The sequence below is a fragment of the Medicago truncatula genome, chromosome 1, assembly GCF_003473485.1.
Source record: "Medicago truncatula cultivar Jemalong A17 chromosome 1, MtrunA17r5.0-ANR, whole genome shotgun sequence".
Classification (NCBI taxonomy): Eukaryota; Viridiplantae; Streptophyta; class Magnoliopsida; order Fabales; family Fabaceae; genus Medicago; species Medicago truncatula.
The window spans coordinates 4,083,016-4,104,955 of NC_053042.1; the positions used below are offsets into that span (position 1 = coordinate 4,083,016).

General features: G+C 33.1%; 2 protein-coding genes across 6 annotated transcripts; one reads left to right on the forward strand and one right to left on the reverse strand.

Moving 5' to 3' along the window:
* Positions 1 to 847: 847 nt before the first annotated feature.
* On the reverse strand, positions 848 to 8,624 carry LOC11432413 (guanine nucleotide-binding protein alpha-1 subunit). Of its 4 annotated transcripts, none has more exons than XM_003588912.4 (14): positions 8,147 to 8,624; positions 6,901 to 7,048; positions 6,741 to 6,813; positions 5,662 to 5,699; positions 5,491 to 5,580; positions 5,252 to 5,329; positions 4,968 to 5,075; positions 4,749 to 4,850; positions 4,068 to 4,123; positions 2,823 to 2,957; positions 2,430 to 2,523; positions 2,230 to 2,289; positions 2,070 to 2,149; positions 1,158 to 1,335 (listed from the first exon to the last, which is right to left on the reverse strand). In XM_003588912.4, the coding sequence occupies exons 2-14, from the start codon at positions 6,985 to 6,987 to the stop codon at positions 1,158 to 1,160; spliced, it is 1,179 nt and encodes a 392-aa protein (XP_003588960.2). In that variant the 5' UTR covers positions 6,988 to 7,048; positions 8,147 to 8,624. The 4 variants fall into 4 exon arrangements, with proteins under 4 accessions (XP_024631169.1, XP_003588960.2, XP_003588959.1 ...); XM_003588911.4 differs by having other exon boundaries at positions 6,901 to 6,968; positions 8,147 to 8,623; XM_024775402.2 differs by having other exon boundaries at positions 6,901 to 6,971; positions 8,147 to 8,623.
* Positions 8,625 to 14,048: 5,424 nt separating this feature from the next.
* On the forward strand, positions 14,049 to 21,727 carry LOC11423308 (uncharacterized). Of its 2 annotated transcripts, none has more exons than XM_039832377.1 (12): positions 14,049 to 14,246; positions 14,341 to 14,402; positions 15,906 to 15,975; positions 16,074 to 16,100; positions 16,575 to 16,679; positions 17,321 to 17,428; positions 17,604 to 17,675; positions 17,775 to 17,825; positions 19,372 to 19,434; positions 19,524 to 19,648; positions 19,751 to 19,955; positions 20,749 to 21,727. In XM_039832377.1, the coding sequence occupies exons 2-12, from the start codon at positions 14,347 to 14,349 to the stop codon at positions 21,460 to 21,462; spliced, it is 1,596 nt and encodes a 531-aa protein (XP_039688311.1). In that variant the 5' UTR covers positions 14,049 to 14,246; positions 14,341 to 14,346; the 3' UTR covers positions 21,463 to 21,727. The 2 variants fall into 2 exon arrangements, with proteins under 2 accessions (XP_039688311.1, XP_024631073.1); XM_024775305.2 differs by having other exon boundaries at positions 14,050 to 14,246; positions 15,925 to 15,975.
* The last annotated feature ends 213 nt before the right edge of the window (positions 21,728 to 21,940 follow it).

The following is a 21,940-nucleotide window of genomic DNA, read 5'->3' on the forward strand; positions in this document are numbered from 1 at the left end:
GGCGGCGACGATGGAGTGAGAGTGAGGCAAAGGGTTTCTTTTTTGCTCGGAATTAAATACGAAATAGTCTTATATGTATGTACATTCATTATTAGTTTAGAAGTTAAAAACTTTTTTCCTTATGAGGTGACAAATATTTTGGCTAACAAGGTAAATGATACGACACAATGATTAAATTGAAAATAACTCAAAGGTCACTTTATTAGTACCATTGAATATTTCTCATTCTACCTCCAAAACAAACTTTGTCTCCTCTCTTCACATTCCACCTGAAAACCAAAACCACCACCATTGTCAAAGACCTAAGTGTGTTTTTCACTTGTAACCGCTCAAAAGTTTCGGAAGAACGTGTTTCTTTCATATGATTGTAGGATTGTTCCCTTATCATTTTTCAAACCAAACTCTATTTATGCAAAAGTATTCCTCCTCTTAGCTATCTATCTACTTCATGTTTACCATGATTTTGTTAAAGTTGAAGCTCTAAAGTGTAGTTTTTGTAAACACCATAGCTCACCATGATTATTTCAACTCACTATGGATCCAAAACATGCACTCTGACACTCAACCATTGTCACCAAACATCCCCCATTACCATATACTTCTATTACCTTAAAAAAGTATCAACATAGTTGTTGTTTTCCCATTTCTAAATATATTGAAATTAATACAATCAAATAGAGAATAGTAAAATAAAACAAAACTATATTAAAAATGTTTGACTTTTAAATGTTTACGAATTAATCCAATGTCCACAATGTGGTTGAACATGCTTCTCTCCAATTGGCGAGAGATGTAAATTTACCGAATAAGAGTAGACTCGTGCACAAAGTAGCGTTACTACTAATAATCACAAATAAATATGAAATACTCATATCATTGCTGATTTTCAATCTATAAAAACATAATCACAAATCATGATATCAAATCTTGAAAGTTCATAGCAATAAACTTCCCCTTTAAAAATGAATGTGGAGATCACTATATAGAAAGACCTTTCTCCATCCACTCACTCCAACAAGATTTTACAAGAAATAAAATCAACAAATCGATTTAATGTTTAGTATACCTTACTTCTAGTATACCCAAAATCTGATCTCACCTCTTCATTGTAAAAATATTTTATCCCTCTTATATAACATATATGGTCCACTCATTGGTCATAACAAGCCAGCCTCAAAGAGATTCCTCCGTCTCAAAGTCTCATCAACAAGCTTGAATGTCTTCTTCACAACCTTCTGATCAAGTGCAGTGGTCCTATATATCTTAAACACGCGGTCTACGCTATCCGGAGCAGTGTTCTGGAAATATGATTCCTCAAATTTTTTCTTCACAAACCTGAAATAAAAAATAAAAAAAAGTTTGTCCATGTTAATTCGTTGCGCTGGACTGCTGGTTATGAAAATCTAATTCCTATGAACTTATAGTAGCACCACTTTCAAGGTAGGTAAGAAATCATAACCTAATTTATCATGGTCTAGTATGAATTAACTTCTAACTATTTGAGCTTCTCAGTTAAAATAAGTTATTGGTTTTTCACTAATAAAAAAGTAAGCATTAGTTTACAAATGCTTAGGAAGAAGTTAGATGAGAGAGTTATTGAAAAATTTCAAATGCAGAAGTTTATTTCTATTTATATTATATGCTATTCTAAAGAAATCGTAATTATTACAAGAATCTTTTATTTTATTTTTGTGAAAAGTTCATCCAAAACTGACAATGTTATATTATTGTGTTACATACAAGCTTCAACGTGAGTATGGGGCATTTTGGATGGACTTATTTAAGTTTATCTGCTAGTATAAGCACTTCTGAGACTGTTACGGATGAAAATAGCTTGTAACATGGCAATGAGCTGTTTTCAATTAATTTCCATAAACTATTCAGAATAGCTTATGAAACAGCTTATAGCTTACATGAAAACTATTTGACTTGATTTTATCATTTGTATAGAAATTACTTATTCATAAACATTTATATTATAAGCGCTTTTGCCATAAGTGCTAAATTAAGTTGTTTATCCAAACAGGGCGCAAGTCTTCAATGGCCCGTGCTATAAATAAGTTACTTACTCGTATGCATGTTCAATCTCTTGTTTCCCGGTTGACACTGGCTGGTAGTCTTTGAACCACTCACATACATTAAGTGGGACCTGCACAATACAAAACATTAGACTAAAACAAAAATAGCCTCCACCATTGACAAAGTGTATGAGGTTAGGCTGGTTCTTACATCCAGGATCTTCTTCTCAAATATGTCAAACTTGTTCAAAAATAGCATGAAGGATGTTTTCTGCGTAGAAAAGAGAAAGACATGAGATAGGCCAAAATCTTAACTGTTGGTGAAGAATGGAGCTCTAAAGGGAACAGAAAAAATTCCATAGGAAACTTTCCATATAATTGTTTTAGATGCTAAAGTGAAGAAAAAGAAACCTCAAAACATTGTTGCTTCAGGACCCACTCAAAAAGTTCTTTTGTCTCCATCATTCTGTTCTTGTTTTCATCCTCAAAAAGTGTTTGATCATACCTGGAAGGAAAGTGAGATGTCAACAAATTCTTCAGCTTTGCAGATTTTGTAATTAAATGATGTCCTTGCCAATGATATCGAAGGGATACACGAAATAATTTGTCCCCTACTGGCATGAAATATTTTGAGCACTAACATGTTTTTTAACTAGTGACCAAAAGAAAAACTTCAACTGGATTCTTTAACCTTTTGATTTGTTGCACAATAAAATCAAAACAGATGCACATGTAAGAACGCAAATACATGTTTTTGAGATTTGTGAAATTCATATTAAAATAGAGTCAAAAGGTAGACCATACTCGCTAATTGCAACACAGAATATTACAGCTGAAACTCCTTCAAACAGATGGATCCATTTCCTCCTCTCATTTCTCTGGCCACCGACATCAAACAGTCTATAGACTTCACCACTTTTCTTGTTTTCTCCAACAGGGCTGTCAAAATAACAGACATAACAATTATGTTGTTGTGCAAAGGGACAGTATAATCATAGAGTAACAAGATCACACCAAGTTTCAAATAATGAAGGTGGCTAGACTCACTTGAGTAATGTAGAAAATGATTCTAATATTTTCAAAGTTGTAAATAGGATACAAACACTAATTCATTTAAATAGGCTATTGTAAATCTAACGGGCCTGACTAATGGGCGATATACAGTTCTTACAAATAATCACAAAAATACATTATTTATAACAAGAGTGACACGGGATGTAAGGTTGGTTGGTGGCTGGGGTGGAGGAGTTGAGAAGTGAAGCGATAAAAAGGTCAAAGGTTCGATCACCACAACAGCCATCATAATACTAACAATTACAACACCTGTCGTTCCAAAAAAAAAAATACAAGAATGGCATACACATTAAGACCGGCATGCCTTGTCCTTCAAATTTATGGAAGCGGTCATTTGACAAATATATAAAACAATGAAGAAAAAACTTAAAATGTTACTAATATTCGTAATAATCTTTTAACACTAAGATAAAACTTAATACATATGTATCATCTCGTTAAGACTAAGAACACCGGCCCAAATCTTGCCAAAGAATTCAGGCAACTAGCACTCACCTGAATCCTAAACTTCAAATTCAGTACATACCCAGCAACCTTAATCATTAGCACACGACAAAAGGCCAGACAAAAGACAAAAGAAGAAACAATGACACATAGAGGAAGCTTTCAACAAGAAGAGACAAACAAGATAGCGAATCCTGATCCTTTGAAACACAGCATAGAGAAGAAGGAACATTGGACCATTCCTTTATTGTCAAACTTGAAATTCGCAAGTCGGCAGGTTAACTTCTAGAATCATGTATTTAGAATACTATGTGGGATACATATCAAGTTAACTTGTTGTAAAACTCCTTTTTGGTCAGACAACACCAGTGTTTAAAGGGTTTACTACACACAACATACTGTTTAAAGAAAGTGAATAAATGGACAGGAATAAGCATATCAAGAAGAGATCAAAATGGCGACAGGAATAACCTAATAAGCGTTTCTCTGAGTAATTTCAGTATGACAGCTAAAGACGATTGACATGTTTACCTGAACTGAATCTCTACAACACCAGTGGTACGAACTCTTGCCAGCAACACATCCTCCTGAAATTGTACAACAGATTGACAAGTTTAGTAGATTCATGACAATCATTTCAAATTGTATGAATATATGACTATGGAATGAAATTAAAAATTTAGTGAACTTTCAAGCAGTAAACTTTCCCTCAAGATTGTGTGATCCTTTTCTATCACAATTTACACCAGAAGTATTCCTCAATTTCTTCCATTATGCTTGAACCTAATAGTTGAAATCTAGATCTATTTCCTCGTTATTTAGTGTTGAAATTTGGGGCCTAACTCATCCTTACAAAACTGGCTTGTAAGGTGAGGAGTGCCTCCTCTTTATAAACTCTTCTCAAGAGTCCTATCTATCCGATGTGGGACTAAATCCACCCCCTCAAAGCCAACACAATGAAGGTGTTGGAGGTTGCGACGAAGGCAAACCAAAGGCCGCAATTTAGGCGACAAGGGGCGGACCGCAATAAAGGCGAAATTTCCAACATTTAGTATGATGGACCTAACATACTTAAACCATGGAACTTTCGATATGAAATGATCTTTAGATTTCCCAAGACCCACAATGTGACAAAAGCAGACAAATGAAAACAGGAATATGCTTTAAATTAAAATGAATGTAAAAAACAATAGTATGCTAAATCTTGGATACCTTTGTTGGAACATAATTAGCATCAGACAGCCTCTGCAAATTTTCCATGAAATAATGGGTACAATCTGGAACTTGGAGCTCATTACCACGGGAATATGTTTCCTACAGAAAGTATAACATGCGGTTTATACTAGACATTAACTGATACCGAAAAATAACGAAGGACTAAGCAGGCACAGTGAAAGTAGTAAAAGCAATCAAAGCATGACATTTAGCTACCTGAATTGCAGGATCTTTCCACAGACACTCTATTTCTTGAGCAAGTTCCTTAGTGAGACGGGGGTAATCAAGCCTGCCTCCAATTTCTGATAACTTTTCGCCAATGTCCTGTCAGGAAAATTAAGAGAGCGCATTTTGAATTAAGAAGAAAGTTCTTAAAAGTTTGACAAAAAGCAACAGATTCCACACAAACAAACAAACAAACAAAAAAACCTATATACAATTGGTTGCTCTACAGTTCTTTATAATAAATAGTTTTAACAGAGACAGTAGCATTGACCAACCTTATTTTCACCGGATATAACATACTTCGAAAAATCAACATCATTCTGGGCAAACTCTTTCGATCCGTCATGAAGTAACTGTAGAAACAAGTCAAGTACATAATAAGGATGACAGTTTACAAAACCAGCTCAACCAAAACACAATTCGCAGAAAACTGTAACTACAAACAGTGGACACTGCAAACACTTCATTTTTAAGAGAAAAAATAATCAACACACCCTTTCCAAGTATTGCGTACTTTTATTGTCTGATAGACATTAGCATGAATGACTGGTAGGTAGCTTTTTAGCTCTGCCTCATCAAAGCCAGTTTGAAATAAAAGTTTTATCTGCATATTGCAAGCAAACAAATATCAACAATCAAGTACACACACACAGTGCTAAGATACGGAGAAAATGCATTTTCTTACCTGCTTAAATATAGTGGACTTCCCCGACTCTCCAGCTCCTAAAAAAAGGGATCGTTGATAAGTTTAAATAAGTGCACCATAAAAATAATAAAAGCAAGCATGAAAATGAAATATTATTGCATAAATGGTTCAATCAAATGAGTATGCAATTATTCGCAGGAACATGATAGATAACTTAAAAGAAGAAGTCATTACGATAAATAAAGAAAATCTAATCTCCTGTTTGATCAGTTATTCCAAATCCTAAAAACATGAGTATACAAAATAGTTTCCTCAATCATCAATACTAAAAAAAATTCATCTGTAAATTTTATTTGAAAAAATGGAGGCAGCAATGATCAACTCATGACCACTTGGTCAGAAACTTGATGCCATATCAATAACCAACTATCCCAAAAGCTCAGGCTACTAGATGAAAGCTCGTAAATGGTTTTATATCAAAAATACATATGGAAATCAAGTAACCCTCAATCGGAAGTTGAATACACTTTTTCCATAGTACAATAAAACACCTTATGCTGCAAAGATGACAGTTTCCTCCATAATGGAGACAAAAAAATAACGAGAACATTGAATGTTTGGAAACAATTCAGTTCCTGCACAAACAAACTACTTATGAACTCTCGGTATTCGGTTGGGACTAGCTTGCAAGGTGAGGGATGTCTTCCACTTATATAATACATTGCACGTCATTTCTCATCTAATGTGGAACTCTCATCACACACCCGTCATGTCCAAAACTGGACATCCAGAGTGTGACCCAAATAACCCGAAAGCAGGTGGTCCAACGGATCTTGGATAGGCTCTGATACTACTTGGAATTCAGGTTACGCCTAATTCAGTCCTACTAAACCAGTTTGTAAACGAGGGATGTCTCTCACTTATAAACACATTTTCAGCTCATATATCATCTAACGTGAGACTCAACATAAAAATATAGACATTCCTTCAAAACCTGGCAAGTGTCATCATTTATACATTGTAGATTCCAAAATGGCAAAGTTCAACTTTATAATGTAAACATGGACCATTAAGCATATAAGACGAAGATAAAAAGACAATTGTCCAATAAAATGTACCTAGTAGTAGAAGTTTCTGAATATGCTTTTCAGCCTTTGTTTCTAACTCTATTCTTCTTTCAATTTCTGCAGTCTGTAAATGCATGTAAGCTTAATCAAATATAGCACTTTCAGATTATTAAGAACTTAAAAAGTATGTACTCAATCTAGTATAATTGACCTGTGCATTTTCTTCAGTGTTGGCATCATTATAACGGCGACTTTTGCTACAGAGTAAGCCCATATTTTCTGCTACAAAACACAGCATAGAAGATGATTAGTCAAGCTCCAGCAGTAGTGTGTGCATGCATTAGTGGGCTTGATTTCACCTAACAAGGGAACTAGCATAGTGTCAGCAGCACCAGAAAACAAAAAGAGACGTTTGGCACATTGAATTTGAAGTTGGCGATTATTCTCAATAAGTGTGTTTGTTTTAGCAAAACATTGAGTGTGTTTGACATGAAAACAAACATACACAAGGTAAGATATTTGGCCCAAATCGCTATAGGCCTGTTAAACAGTTTAATTAAACATTTATAACAAGCGTTTACCATATAAATGCTTATTTATAAACTATTTCTGTAACAAAAGATGAAATAAAATATTGTTTTCGTATAAGTGTCATAAGTTATCCTGGAGAGTTAATGGAAATAAGCTGAAAACAACTTATGAACGTGCGACTTGAATTCCTCACAAGTCCATCATCAGAATCAGATGCAAACAACCCCATCAGTGTTATGAGGATAATTGAAATGCCAAGAAAAGTTGAAGAAATTCAAATGGGGCATTATATTATTGTCTTAAAGTATCCTTTTTAGTCATTCCCAAAAAATTCCTCAATATATTAATCTCTTCAGCATCAAATATTAATCTCTTCAGCACTTTAACCCTCTATGGTCATGTACATAGCTAAACAGAAACAGAATTTTTATTTTTTTTAACTCGGTATCCGGCCTAAGGACGAACTAATCTGAGGGACCAATCCCTCCGTCCACTAGCGGGTGCCTAACTGAAGCCAGAGCAAAACATGCTCTGAATGGATAGGTTCAACACAAAAACTAAACTAAATCATTTGAAGCTATGAATGCTAAATATCTCCAAACAAAAGGAAGAAAAACAAAGCCCTTTCAAATTATTCTGAAACCATAAGCATGCAAACTAACAAAATAGTTAAAGAGAATATAATAATACACTCCAAAATGGTACCGTAAGTCCCCAACCAAATGCAAAATCACAAAAACAAAATTAAATATTAAAAAAAAAAGCCAAATATTATGCTAAATTGCAAACATCTCGATCTACATATTCAATTGCAAAATCAATCCCCAGCAAAAAAAAAAAAATTAAGACAACCCAGATAAAATTTCTCAATAAAGGATGGATCTTGAAAGAGAAATTAAGAATGCAAGATAAAAAAAGTAGGTTACCTGAAAAGGGTCGTTGTTGTTAAACTAGATTTGAGTGATGAATTGGAGATGAAGCTAAAAAGCAAGTTCAGTTTTCTTCAGTAGTAACACAACAAACATTAACAATAATAATAGCATAAAAAAAAAAAAAAAAAAACAGTAAAAATTTGTTAATTTTAAGGTGATAATAATAAATTAAGATATAGTACTAGTTTGGGGTTTTTTGAATGTAGTGTAGGTAATAATGAGTACAAAAATAAAAAAATAAAAAATAAAACATGTATGGTGGTGGTTGTTGAAGCTGGTAAAAAAATGAAAAAGAATGAGAAAAATGGGGTTAAAGAAAAAGAGCGCCGAAAGGTGATTCTGGTAAGGCTTGTTCTTGTTCTTGTTTGGTTTTGGTCAAAGATTGGAAAAAGACAGGAACATACATACATACATACACACAGGTAAGCACTGCTTTGCTGTGTGAATGACAACACTTTTCTATCTATGTGTCTTGTTGGAAAAACACACACACACCACCACTTGTACTTTCTTATTTTATTGTTTTCTCGAACTCAGGCACATAAATTGTGAGATTCTCTAAGTTAGATTTTGATACAGATGATTAGCTTAATAATATTGATATTGTTTGTTAATTAAACCATGTTTTATGGAACTTTTCGTATTTTGCCTTCAACAAATTTTACATTTTTGTATTGTTTGTATTTTCTATCTAATTTTTTTACATTTTTTATTTATGTAGATTTTAACATGTGAGGAGGATCTCATCTTGAGCAATAGTGCAATGATTGTGAGGCTAGCAAAATTGTTGAATTTGATTTTATTTCTTTCACATTAAAATGTGAGTTCTTTGATTATAAAAGAATAGAATGTGACTAAAAATTACGATAAATACGAAAAAAATAGGTTAAATACTAACAAGTGTTTTATAGATAGAGAAATCAACTAATAGAGATGTTGTCTTTCAAGTTGTGTTTATGTTTAACCCAATATTTATATGTTCAATAATCAAGTTGTATTTCTTTGAATAAATTAAAGGCAACAAATATCGTATTTGATCTCTCAAGAATAAAATATTGTGTTTGTTGTTTTGTTTTGTACTCAACTGATCCAATATGCACTTTACGACCAAAGCTTTCTAGATATTCAAAGTAAAAGATGCGTGGTCTTATTCTTCTATGTACTACAAGTCTTTGTCTTCTTCTTTTCTTTAACTCTATTTCATAGCACATTTTTCTTTCTTAATTATTTAATGTTGAATTACTCTGCCCATATTTGACTCAATTATGGTGTTAAAAGCTTCAACTTTTGCAAATATGATTATGCATCAATAGCTAAACAGAGGTGGGAATTATCACGAAATAGTCATAATCCATAAAAACGACAACTTATACGGGGTCAAATTATTAAGAAATATTTTGGTGTATATATTCATTTTTTAAAAGTAAGGTATTACTTGGGACCTGTGAAGCCCAGATACGAGATACGATACTGCACCGATACGTCGATACGGAAAATTTTCAAAAATCAAGATACGATACGGCTGTGATATGTTAATAAAAAAATTATATAATTAAATATACAATATAACTATAACCATTTTTAATATGCAAATATGTTAACAAACAAAAGAAACCGATCATATGAGTTAAGGATAGACCCTTGGTGCAATCCTATGAGTGGTATAATATTTATTTTGTTTTATTTTAAATGAAGAAAGGACTTTTCTCGGTTACTTTAGTGTTAAGGTTATAACATGTTCCTCATAATATATGTCTTATATAAGAGCAAGAAAATGGTTGGACTACACACACTCACTTGAGACTTGTTGTTGGGTTGAATAGGTTCACAAGGAATACTTGGAGTTGTGATTAGTGTACATTGAAATGAAGTCTTAGAGGAGACATAAGTTTTTATTTGAATTGTCATATGTTAATCTTTTTATTGCTGCTATGTCTATGCCTTTTGCTTGAGGAAAAGCAAAGATTCAAGGGTGGGGGAGTTTGATGAGTCAATAATTATCTATTTTAGTATAATATTTAGTTTAGTTTTAATTAGATTTAAGTTTATTTTATTTTAATATTATTTCCTTTTTGAACTATTTTACTTCAATTGCATATTATTATATTTCAGGAACGAATATTTAATGGATTGAGTCTTGGAGCAAAAGAAAGGGGTTTAGAGCTGATTCGGAGCAAAAATACGAAGATTCGGAGACAAAAATATGTCTCCTCCAAGTCAGAAGCTTGGCACGGCCGTGCCACCTCCCATAACACCTTTTGCTGATTTTGTTTAGATTTTAAGCTACTCTATTTTAGTTTTACCAAAAAGCCCGTTGTTTGTGGAACATTCTAGTGATGTAATTGCTTAGATTCTAAGTCGAATGTAAACTATAAATATAGGAGCTAGCCATCACTAATATTCATCTTTTCTTGGAATTCAATAAGTGACAATTGTCTTTCTAATAAAAGTTCTTTTATTTTCCTTTACTTTCTTGTTATTTACTTTTATGCTTTTCTCCTTCTTCTTCATGTCTACGATGAACATGAGCGAGTAGACTTCTCTTGTCTTGGGATTGCTGGATAAGTCTTAATGACATAATCCTAATCAAACTAAGCTATTGACCCTAATCTTATGTAACCCTAATCTCTAATCTAAATTCACCGTTTTAACATGAATTAACCATTATCAACTGTGTAAACGAAAGTGGAGGGTTTGATAATTGTTAATCCATCATCTCAAATATCAATTCATAAAACGAAAGTGGAACTTTGATATTCGAACAAGTGAATTTAGACAAGGGTTGCAAAGGCAGCGAAATAGTCTCTGCAATCTTTGATACATACAGTTTCGATCTTCAAGGGAACTAATAGTAATCAAGTCAGCGAAATAGGCTTGGTTATTAAAGGAACCAAAATCTAATAGTAATCAAGTCAGCTTGGTTGCTAGAGGAACAAAAGAGAAACTGTCTTTAGAAGTTAGGTATAACATAAGGTTCTAGGTTTAATGGTTTGGTTTGAGAAGGACTTGTCATTAAGGTGAACCAATAATCCCAAGCCTCTTTTTATATTATTATCTTTCAACCCTTTTGAAAACCCCAACTTTGCAACTTGATTCTCTTCTAATCATCAACAAAAGTTAATTGAATTTAACAACTCCATGTCGGAACGATACTCTTATTTTAATACTTCGATAGAACCGTACACTTGCGGTTTTATCCCATCAAGAGAGAGTGGGGGTAGCACCTAGAGTAGACAAGTTGGTAGAAAATAGGCTTAGAAGGTTTGGACATGTAGAGAGAAGACCCGTAGATGCCGTGGTAAGAAGAATAGATCAAATGGAGGAGAGTCAAGTTAAAAGAGGTAGAGGAAGACCTAGGAAAACTATTAGAGAAACCATTAGAAAGGATTTAAAGGTCAATGAGTTGGATCCAAATTTGGTGTATGATATAACACTATGGCGACATTTGATCCATGTAGCCGACCCCACTTAGTGGGATAAGACTTGGTTGTTGTTGTTGTTGTTGCAACAAAGAAACAAATTAGATTAAGGAAGACACACTTTATGGTAGATCGGAGAAAATCACTAACATATAGTCAACTAAAGACCTAATCATCCATGCCGAATAGAATTGATTAATTCTCTCTATTATTTTATGAAAGGTTTAAATATGCAATCCGTCCCTGTAATTTGGGTGCGTTTTGATTTTCGTCCTTGCAAAAAAAAAAAAAATCCCTGTAAAAAAATATTTGTTTTAAAAAGGTCCCTCGCCCCACTTCAGTTATGATTTGGCATGGGTTTGGCCACGTGGCAGTTGCTGACTGTGCAACTTTTGCCGCGTGGCATGCCACATTATTAAAAAAAAAATCATAAAAAACTTATGAAAAAAATTTCGGGAAAAAACTGTTAAAATTAAAAATTTTGTAAAAAAAAGTGAAAATTAAATTTTTGAAAATTATTCCGAAAAAATAATTTCCAATTTTTTCTTTATTTTAAAAAAAAATTGGAATTTTTTCATAATTTTTTAATTTAATAAAAAATAAATTTTAAATGACGTGGACTGCCACGTGGAAAAAGTTTGCAGAGTCAGCAAGTGCCACGTGGCCAAAACCATCCCATATCAGCAAAAAAAGTGGGGTCAAGGACCTTTTTAAAACAAAAAAAGTTTTACAATGATGTTTTTAAATTTGTTTTTTTTACGGGGACGAAAATCAAAACATGCCCAAATTACAGAGACGAAATGCATATTTAAGCTTTTATGAAATCTATTTTTTGCACTTATAAATTATAGGAAAAATTACAATCACCTTCCATATATAAATTATTCTCTAATAGCACCAACATCCCCTCTAGTTTTTAAGTAAACACAAACCCCCTTATTTTTTCTCTCAAAGTGATAATCACCACCCTTCCATCTAAACAACTTTTAGTTTGACAAAATTCTTAAGTTAATCCTTTAAGTTTCGAAAGTTTCAATTAGGTCCTTTTTAGTTTGACAGAATTCACTGTTACCCCTGTTGTTAGTTAATAATCAACTGATGCTGATCTAGCCATTAAGTTGTTGACTTTGATCAAAACACTGCCTTTTAAAAGTTCCATGATGTAGAAACGTTACGTTTAATCGTCACCAATGATCATTCTACCACTATAAATGCTGTTTAATAGTGCTAGAAATGCATTTTTTGTTGTAAATAGTTGTCTTTCAACCATTGTCATTTGTGACCATTAAACGCAGCGTTTTGACACCCTCAAGCTTTTAAAATACAGTATTTTGATTAAAGTCAAAAACTTAACGCCTATATTAGCATCAGTTAAATGGAGACTTACAACATGAGTAAAGGTGAAATAGTTTACCAACTAAAATGACCTATTTGAAACTTAAGGGATTAGCTTGAAAATTCTGTGAAACTAAAAAAACTTAATTAAAACTTAAAAGACTAACTTAAAAATTCTGTGAAAGGACAAATTTTTCATTAACTTCTCTTTCACTTTCTTCTTAAAGAAAACTTATCTTTGACATTTACAAGTTTGTAACTTCATTCCTTCACTTTCCTCGATGATTATGAACACAAGATTAAGTTGTATGCCATGTAAAAACAAGAAAGGAAATCAAATGTATGTATAAAATTGTAAGACTGTAATAGCTAGCTATGTTATAAGACTGTAATAACAATTAAAAAAAAACTAAGTTCAATTCTCAATGTAGGATTTCAATTGAAGTACTTAGGAACCAAAATTCATTCATTTACAATTTATCCCAATTGGAAAGAGAACAAAGAAACAATTTTCGAAACAAAATCATCTCGGCTAGCATATGTAGTAGAATGCTTTTAGCATATGTTTGATTTTCCTTTAGGACAGAAAGTTTGAAGAGCTTTGCTGTACTCATTAGCATTAGTGACACACACATATTGCAAGATGGAAGCATAAATAACAAGTGATTTTTTTTAGTCAAAACAAACTTAATTCATTTTTTTGTAATCAAATGATCAATAAACAATGGTACAACCATGAAAAGTATAGTGCCCAATTGCCCTCAAACATAAAAGACCTATGTACATCTCAAACATAAAAAAAAAATTGATGAGTTCCTCGGCAGTAAAGTACCGAGTTTTTTTTTTTTTTCTTCTTTTTTTTTTCGTCGGCAGTTGATTTCAAACTTCGATAGTTAACTGCTGCAGGGACAAAAATATCATTTACTTGTGTGGCATAACCTTATGTAATATGGGAACAACAATTCTCCATTTTAATTGATGATGGATGATTAACCGCCTTTAATTTTACAATTTGCTCTGAATCATATTAAATAAATTATTAATATTAATTTTTAATATGCTTTTATTATTTATTTATTTTCAACCTAAAAAATAAAATCCCTTCCAAAAATAAAAAAAAACCTAAAAAAACAAGTAATAGATCTTAGATGTTCCAAGAAAAAATCAGAGGGATACTTGAAAAACACGAGTACTGAAGTCATCGCACACACGTTGTCTTTCATTGGAACAAATGCTTGATCTCACGGCAATGGCCTCAGGGGAATCAAAATTACCACTTGAAACTCAAAGGTTGCAAATTTATTCCAAACCAAATTCTGGGGTCTCACCTTTTTGGAGAGGTACCTACTACCCTCTTTCTTCCTTTGTTACGCTCTTGCTTCTTAATTAATTTCTGAAAGGAAAGTTTAATTTTTTTATGATTTTTGGTTGCAGAAAAGTATGAAAGAGAAGCTAAGAAATATTGGGATGTCTTCTACAAACACCACAAAGACAAGGTTAGTTTTCCTTATTAAGTTCGTTTTGTACTCATGGTTTTGTTAGATTATCACTTAGACGAGACATCATTAGACCAAACTTAAATTTTAAGATGATCAGAGGCTATCCATTCTTTGTTTGACCACCCACTATCTGGCAACTAAGGTCACACTTTAGATTTATCGAGTACTCATATATAGACACAATAGTGAGGAAAGGGGCGGAGGAGGAGTTGAGCTAGCGGTTCAGGGGCATTGTAATGTAGTACTATATATCTGTTGTAACATTGTAAACCCTAATTCATCACAAGAAATATACGAAACTGTAGTTGCTCTACGGTCACGAGTAGGCACCGTTGGCCGAACTCTGCATGAACGAAGATGTATCTCATTGTTTTGCAACTTTTGTTTCATCCTTTATTTTTCTATTACTGGTTGTTGTTCTGACAAGATGTTTAGTCCAGAGCCAGCCTAATGTATTTTTAGGCCTAAAGAGAAATTTAAATAGAGATAAGAGACATTTTAAGTGTATTCAGAGAGAATAAGACAAAAAAAAAAGAAAAAAATTCCATAAATTCCCTCAATCGAAAATAATTCTATATGACGTGTGTCAGACACCACCAATTAAATACGAGTATTTTGTCAGCTAGAAATCAAACCCTGGGTTGTCACATTGTGAGTTTATATCCTCTTTCGCTATAATCAACTTCGTTAATGCGTAACCTTTCTAATATATATATATATATATATATATATATATATATATATGGCTGTGCGAGAGCGTGCTTGCGCGTGCGTGCGTGTTGAAGATAATATTTAATATACATTATTTACCAATTGTTAGAGGTCTTAAAATAAAAAAATAATATTGAAATGATACAAATGTAAATTAATTTTTTACGTTTACAAAACTTTGATTAGTGATTACACACTACTTGTCTTAATATATTTAGAATAACCGACATCGAATTAAATTGATATGAATCTGAAGGCAAAAAGAATTTAAGGTTCAAATAGCTGGCATTGAAATAGAACTTGCAACATGACCTACGACTCCTCGTTTACATACCACTTAAGCTTTGAATGAACATGTTTACAAAATTTGACGTGCGAAAATATTTTCCAAAGACAAAAATATGAGGCCTAATACGGAACCTAAAAAAATTAGGGGCCTAAAACCTTTGCTTTAGTGGCAGCCCCTTAGAACGGCCCTGGTTTAGTCCTAGATGCTAGGGTGTGTTATGAGTCCCACATTGTATCAGATATGACATGAACACCAGTTTATAAGTAGAGTCGTCCCTCAACTTACAAACCGGTTTTGTAAGGTCATGTTAGGTCACACCCGAACTCTGAGACATTTGATGGAATTTTTTTTGTTGGTTGGGTTCATTATTCGCTTCAACTCAATGTTATGTTGGGTTCTTCTTGTTTGTGGTATATTTTACTGTAACTGTAACCATATTTTTTTAAGTATTTATGTTTCATATTGATGTGAATTATTTGCTACTTGTAATTTGACTATAGTGATGATACCTTTCATCAGTTTTTCAAAGACCGGCATTACTTGGATAAGGAATGGGGAGATTACTTTTCAGTGAGTGGAAGGAAAAATATATTAATTTTTAATTTGACTTATTTTTTCTATGTTTGCTTTCTTCCTTCGCTGATGAGTTAAGTAATCTTTTATTTCAGGGAGGAGGAAAGAAAGTAATTTTGGAGGTAGTATATTTTCCCACATTATGCTCTTTAACCTCTACTGTTTATAACTTATAAGTTTATCATATAAAGGATTAACCTGTTTGCATTGACTCATTTGAACTTGTCTACTGGCATAAACACTTGTGAGATTGTTTGAGAGAGCTTATGAAAATAACTTATGACTTGTCCATATCTGTCTTCAACTTATTTCCATAAGCTTTATGGATAGCTTATGAAAGTAACTTATAGCTTATGTGATAACATTTTGACTTTATTTTACTTTGTGTTATAGAACATAATTATATGGTGTTACAGTTAGATTAATGTGAAAAGATAATTTTCTTATTTTAAGATATCTGTGGAGTATACTATGATAATAGAGATTGAATCTTTTCGCATCATTTCTATTCTCCTCTATTTTTGTTATGTTTATTTAGCAGTGAAGTATTTTTTATACCAATTATGCTTTCTTAAGAAGTGTTGTTTACTGAACAGGTTGGGTGTGGAGCTGGAAATACCATATTTCCTGTTATAGCATCATATCCAGATGCTTTTGTTTATGCATGTGATTTCTCACGACGAGCTATTGAATTGGTTAAGGTTGGAAATCTGCTTTACATAAACTTAAACTCTCTGTCAAATAGTCATCTTGTTGCATATGTGTTTGCATAGTGGCTTGACTTTGGTGTATGCTTTTCGATTCAATCAGCAAGATTCATTTTGCAGAGAATGTAAATCGATCCAAGTGTCGGTAGCATTGATCATAATAATGTTGCATTGTTGTTTCAAATTGATAGACCTAGGGGAAGCCTTTCATAGCTAGATACTCTTTTTATTAGTTGAGATTTATGTGAGTCCCATTAAATCGTGAAAGTCTCACTTCTAGAGTTCATTGAAAAGAGTGATGCTGAATCTAGTGCGTTGCCACTATTTCTCTATATCTTTTATATTGGATGTAAATCGTGGAAGAAACCTTTTGTTTATAGTTTCATTATGGTGTTGGTGGAATTTCACTTCTTTAGTCCCTTCAAAATGTGCTTCTTGGTGTGGTCTTCTGTCACAGTTCAACCAACTTTAGGATTTATGAAATTGCGATATCTCATTTATTTTTCGATAAAAGGATGCACTTTATGTTTACATTTGTATAGCTCATCTTTTCTGTCATAAAATAAAGAAAAGCATTGTTTTTGTTGTTGTTTATATACATCTAATTGGAACAAATTTGTGTTCCTTAATTGCAGATGCATGAAGACTTTAAGGAGTCCCATGTTCACGCTTTCGTTGCTGACTTGACAGCCGATGATTTATGCAAAGAGATTATTCCATCTTCTGTTGACATTGTTACAATGGTATCTGAAATTCTGCGTGACAGATATATAGCTTATGTTTACAGTTTGCGTAGAGTGATTACGTGATCACATTCACTTTAGTATCATTTTCTTGCGTTATTTCAGATAACGTCTGTGCTATTATTATTGAAATTATTTACGACTCTTATATTGAAGTACCTGACATGGTAAACAGATATTTATGTTATCTGCAGTGTCCCCAGAAAAGATGCCTATTGTTTTGCAGAATATTAAAAAAGTTCTAAAAGTAAGAAATTGTTACTGTGAATTCGTTATAGTTTTTCTCAAACCTTGTTAGATAACTTCTTCATGCGTGATGACATTTCTACCCTTTCTCCATTTGCAGCCAAATGGATATGTGCTGCTGCGAGACTATGCTACTGGAGACCTTGCTCAGGTTGATTTTGTTGTCCCTTTAATTTTTTAACTTATGTACCAGAAAACTGACAAGTGCTTAGTTATTATCAAGATAATTTTTTTTCTGCTAATCATGTCTATGATGACTGGAAGAATCCAAATATAATTCTTATTGTTTTAACATCAAAGCGATTTAAAAGGCTTTGAGAAAAGGTATTGTATGCTCGGGAATAGTTGCCCCTCAGGTACTGGGGGTCTCCTGACCAAGCCTAGTCTTATCCTTCTCCCCATTTCTTCCTGGCAACCTTTGCCTGTTCTCCTTGTTCTGTTCTTTCCTTATTCTGGTTTTCTTGTCTCCATCTTCATCCTATACAATATTCTGGTTTTTTCTTGTCTCATATGTGTCTAGCGCGTGTAATACAATATTTTTTTTTTCCTGATGCTCTGACTTATAAGTGCATAATTCAGAATAACTTAGTCAGTAGGTAGACTTAAGTATGCAGCTGTGCTGGCTTTTGCATACACAGCACAGTACTGATTCAGAATGTTCTGTTGTACTAGTTAGTTGGACAGTTACTGTGCTTAGTTCATCGAACTTATTTGCATATAAAAACATAATGTACTCACTCTATAGTTCAGGGAATCGTTTTCTAAAATCTTAGAACCCAAATTCTTAATTTCTCTCTAAACCTCTAGTTTATCATGGTATCTAGAGTTTTTCTCTGGGCATGTTTCATCATTTGAAGGGCCGATTCACCTCTTCTTCAAGATCCGCTCAACTATGTTGGTTAAAATCCTCATAATCCTTTTTTCTCAAAACCATGCAACGTCAACTGGAGCTCTGTTTACTTCACCCATGCGCTCTTGGTGAAACTTAATGAGAAGAATTTCTTTCTGCAGGTTACTATGCAGAAACTGAATCAATTCATTGCGAATTCTTTTATTCCAGTGAACATGCCTCCCAAAACTGACCGTGACCTAGATATTTTAACCAACCATGGCTGGTTCAGGACCAGATGCTGTTTTTCGTGGCTCCTAGCGTGAATATCAAACGCTATGCTCCATAGCTTTCTCTTCTTTACCTATATATATGAAGAGAATATAAAGTTTTTTTGTAGTTTTTTCCTTCCAATTTTACCCTTCATTTAAACTCTTTTAATTACAATTTTATCATTATTTTTTTTTTAGAGAAATTTTATCATTACTTATGTAATTAAATAATTGAATTTTATCCTAATTTCAAATTTGATCTAACCCTAATTTAAAATTTTAAATCAAATCTTATCTAATCCTTAAGTCAGTCCTAAAAAATAAAATCTCAACCGTGTAAACAGTCTTGGCAGGTCTTGGACAAGGTCCATAATCATTTTGATTTTCAGCTTTAAAGCCAGCATGGAGTGTCAAACACATGTTATACAATTGTTGGTGTTGGACACTCACACTGAAGTAACATTCATTGCCGTGCTTCATGGAATTTTAGCATTTCTTTTGTTGGAAAGGAAAATTGTTTGACTGTCAAATATTGGTTGATGAATTTCATTGGTTGAGCAATCAATAATTTTTATATTTATTTTTATTTTCTATAGGAGAGATTATCTGGCAAGGATCAAAAGATAACTGATAACTTCTATGTTAGAGGTGACGGCACTGTAAGTTTTCAGTTCTTCCATGTTATCTTTAGTTCACATGTGAGTTTTTTTATTTTCTAATGTTGTACTCCTTTTTGTTTCCTATCCAGCGCGCTTACTATTTTTCAAACGAGTTCTTGACAAATTTATTCAAAGAAAATGGTTTCGATGTTCACAAACTTGATGTGTGCTGCAAAGAAGTTGAGAACCGCTCAAGGGAGTTGATAATGAAACGGTAAATACATTATACCACTTGTTCATCTTTGCTCATTTTATCACGATACTATAGCTTTATGAGTTGTCTTTTTTATTTTCCTTCTTTGTTTGCTGGTTTCAGGCGTTGGGTCCAAGCTGTATTTTGTGTTTCAGATGGTTCCAACTCTTCCAGTAAAGAAACTGAGGTCAATCATCTTGATAGTGATAACAATATTGGCACGGAAATCGAGAAAAATAATTGTGGTAGTATAACTGACACTGTAATTGACATGTCTGAGGGAGTTGGGGCTGACATGTTTGGAGTCTTGCCTTCCGACGAGTATGAGGTAAGGCTTTCATCTTTTTGCTCCATTTTGGCTGGTTTCCAGCTCTTTATTCGAGCATATCCCATCTGAGGTTGCCTATTCTTTTAGAAGTTCTACAAAGTGCCTGTTTGGATTAGCTTATTTAATGGCATAAGCACTTATAAGCAAGGTTGTAAGAATCGAGATCTTGCATAAGATCGAAAGGGGATAGCAAGATCGTAAGACATAAGATCGCAACCAAGATTGAAGGATCCTACCAAAACAAAAATTACACAGAATATATATTTTACAGTGCATAAACTACTGCAAGTTTCAAATCTTAAACATAAAACAACCAAGGCTCAAATCTTAAACATAAACGACTCAATGTCTCAAACCTTAAGAGTGTGTTTGGGTGGGGGAATGTTTTGAGGGAATGTAATGTTTTGAGGGAATTCAACTACTTTGAGGTGAGTTCAAACAATAGAATTCACCTTAAAGTAGTTGAATTCCCTCAAAACATTACTTTCCCTCAAAATATTCCCCCATCCAAACACACTCTAAGATTTGAGACTTTATGTTTAAGATTTGAGACTGAGTCGTTTATGTTTATGATTTGAGACTTGGTTGTTTTATGTTTATGATTTGAAACTTTAGTAGTTTATGCACTATATATTTGGTATTATTTTTGTTTTCGTAGGATTCTTTGATCTTGGTTGTGATCGTATGTTTTATGATCTTGCTATCCCCTTTCAATCTTATGCACTATATATTTGGCTTCTAATATTTTTGTACTGATTTTCTTGTTATGGTTTTCACTTTTGATTCCCAATAGATTATGGAGATCAACCTTAGAGGCTGGAATTTCAAGATTAACTTACTATCAAAAGAGTACCAACATACCTGCAAATCAACTGGTTTGATGCTGTGGGAATCGGCCCGATTAATGGCTTCCGTCCTTGTAGAAAATCCCAATATTGTTTCTGGAAAAAGGGTATTGGAGTTAGGGTGTGGCAGTGGTGGAATCTGCTCTATGATTGCTTCTAGACACGCTGATCGAGTAGTTGCTACAGATGGAGATGATTTTTCTCTTGACCTATTAGCCAAAAATGTTGCATCTAATATTGAACAACCATTGCTGACTAAACTAACTACAAAAAAACTTGAGTGGGGAAACAAAGATCACATAGAAAGCATAAAGGAGTTGAGTGATAGAGGCTTCAATGTCATCATCGGCACTGACGTTACATACGTTGCTGAAGCTATATTGCCTTTGTTTGCAACTGCAAAAGAACTTATTGCTCCAAGTGAAAGTAATAAAGATGAGAATGTTCCTGTACTTATTCTTTGCCATATCTTTCGCCGTGTCGACGAACCAACGTTACTTTCAGCTGCAGTGCAATTTGGGTTTAGATTAGTAGACAAGTGGCCTACCGGAAATTCGCCTGAAACGTCTCGAAGTGTTATTGACAATTGGTTTATGGACAATGATTTAAAGGATGATCTTCCTAATAGTGCATTAAACATATTGGTCTTCAGCATGGAGTGAAATCAAGTATAACATTCTAGCTTGAATTAATTAATACAAGCTGTTTTGTTGATTCTTTTTACAATACAAAATGAGAAGTATAATGCTTTTTACATGTTGATTTATTGTAGTACCCTTTGATTGTGTTACAAGTTCTGTGTATTTTTATTAATGTTGTATTTTAAAATCCTATTGATTTGCTCCTCACTTTGGGAGTGCCATTCATATGTAGAACATTCTCATCATTAGCTTGAAATTAAAAGGCCAACTTTTTGTTTTGTGGTTATGATTTGTTGTATTCAATTTGAGGCTATATTTTTGTTAGAGTTTATTAGAATAAATTTCTCCCCAAATACTTAATAAACAAATCAAGATTTTTTTTATTAGTTATTAGCTTTTTGTTTAATATAATAAGGGAAATTATCATAAAAATATATGTAATCAATGCATTGGAAATCGAAATATTTGACTTTTTTATAAAATAATTTATTCTTTTGGA

Excerpts from the sequence above, each read along its gene's own strand:
- LOC11432413 (XM_024775401.2), bottom strand. The coding sequence starts at position 6,987 with ATGCTGTGTTTTGTAGCAGAAAATATGGGCTTACTCTGTAGCAAAAGT. Across the intron at positions 5,076-5,251 it reads TTATATCCGGTGAAAATAAG|GACATTGGCGAAAAGTTATC; the intron begins GTTGGTCAATGC and ends TTTTCCTGACAG. Across the intron at positions 4,851-4,967 it reads GGAAAGATCCTGCAATTCAG|GAAACATATTCCCGTGGTAA; the intron begins GTAGCTAAATGT and ends TACTTTCTGTAG.
- LOC11423308 (XM_024775305.2), top strand. The coding sequence starts at position 14,138 with ATGCTTGATCTCACGGCAATGGCCTCAGGGGAATCAAAATTACCACTT. Across the intron at positions 17,826-19,371 it reads CTACTGGAGACCTTGCTCAG|GAGAGATTATCTGGCAAGGA; the intron begins GTTGATTTTGTT and ends TATTTTCTATAG. Across the intron at positions 19,435-19,523 it reads ATGTTAGAGGTGACGGCACT|CGCGCTTACTATTTTTCAAA; the intron begins GTAAGTTTTCAG and ends TTTCCTATCCAG.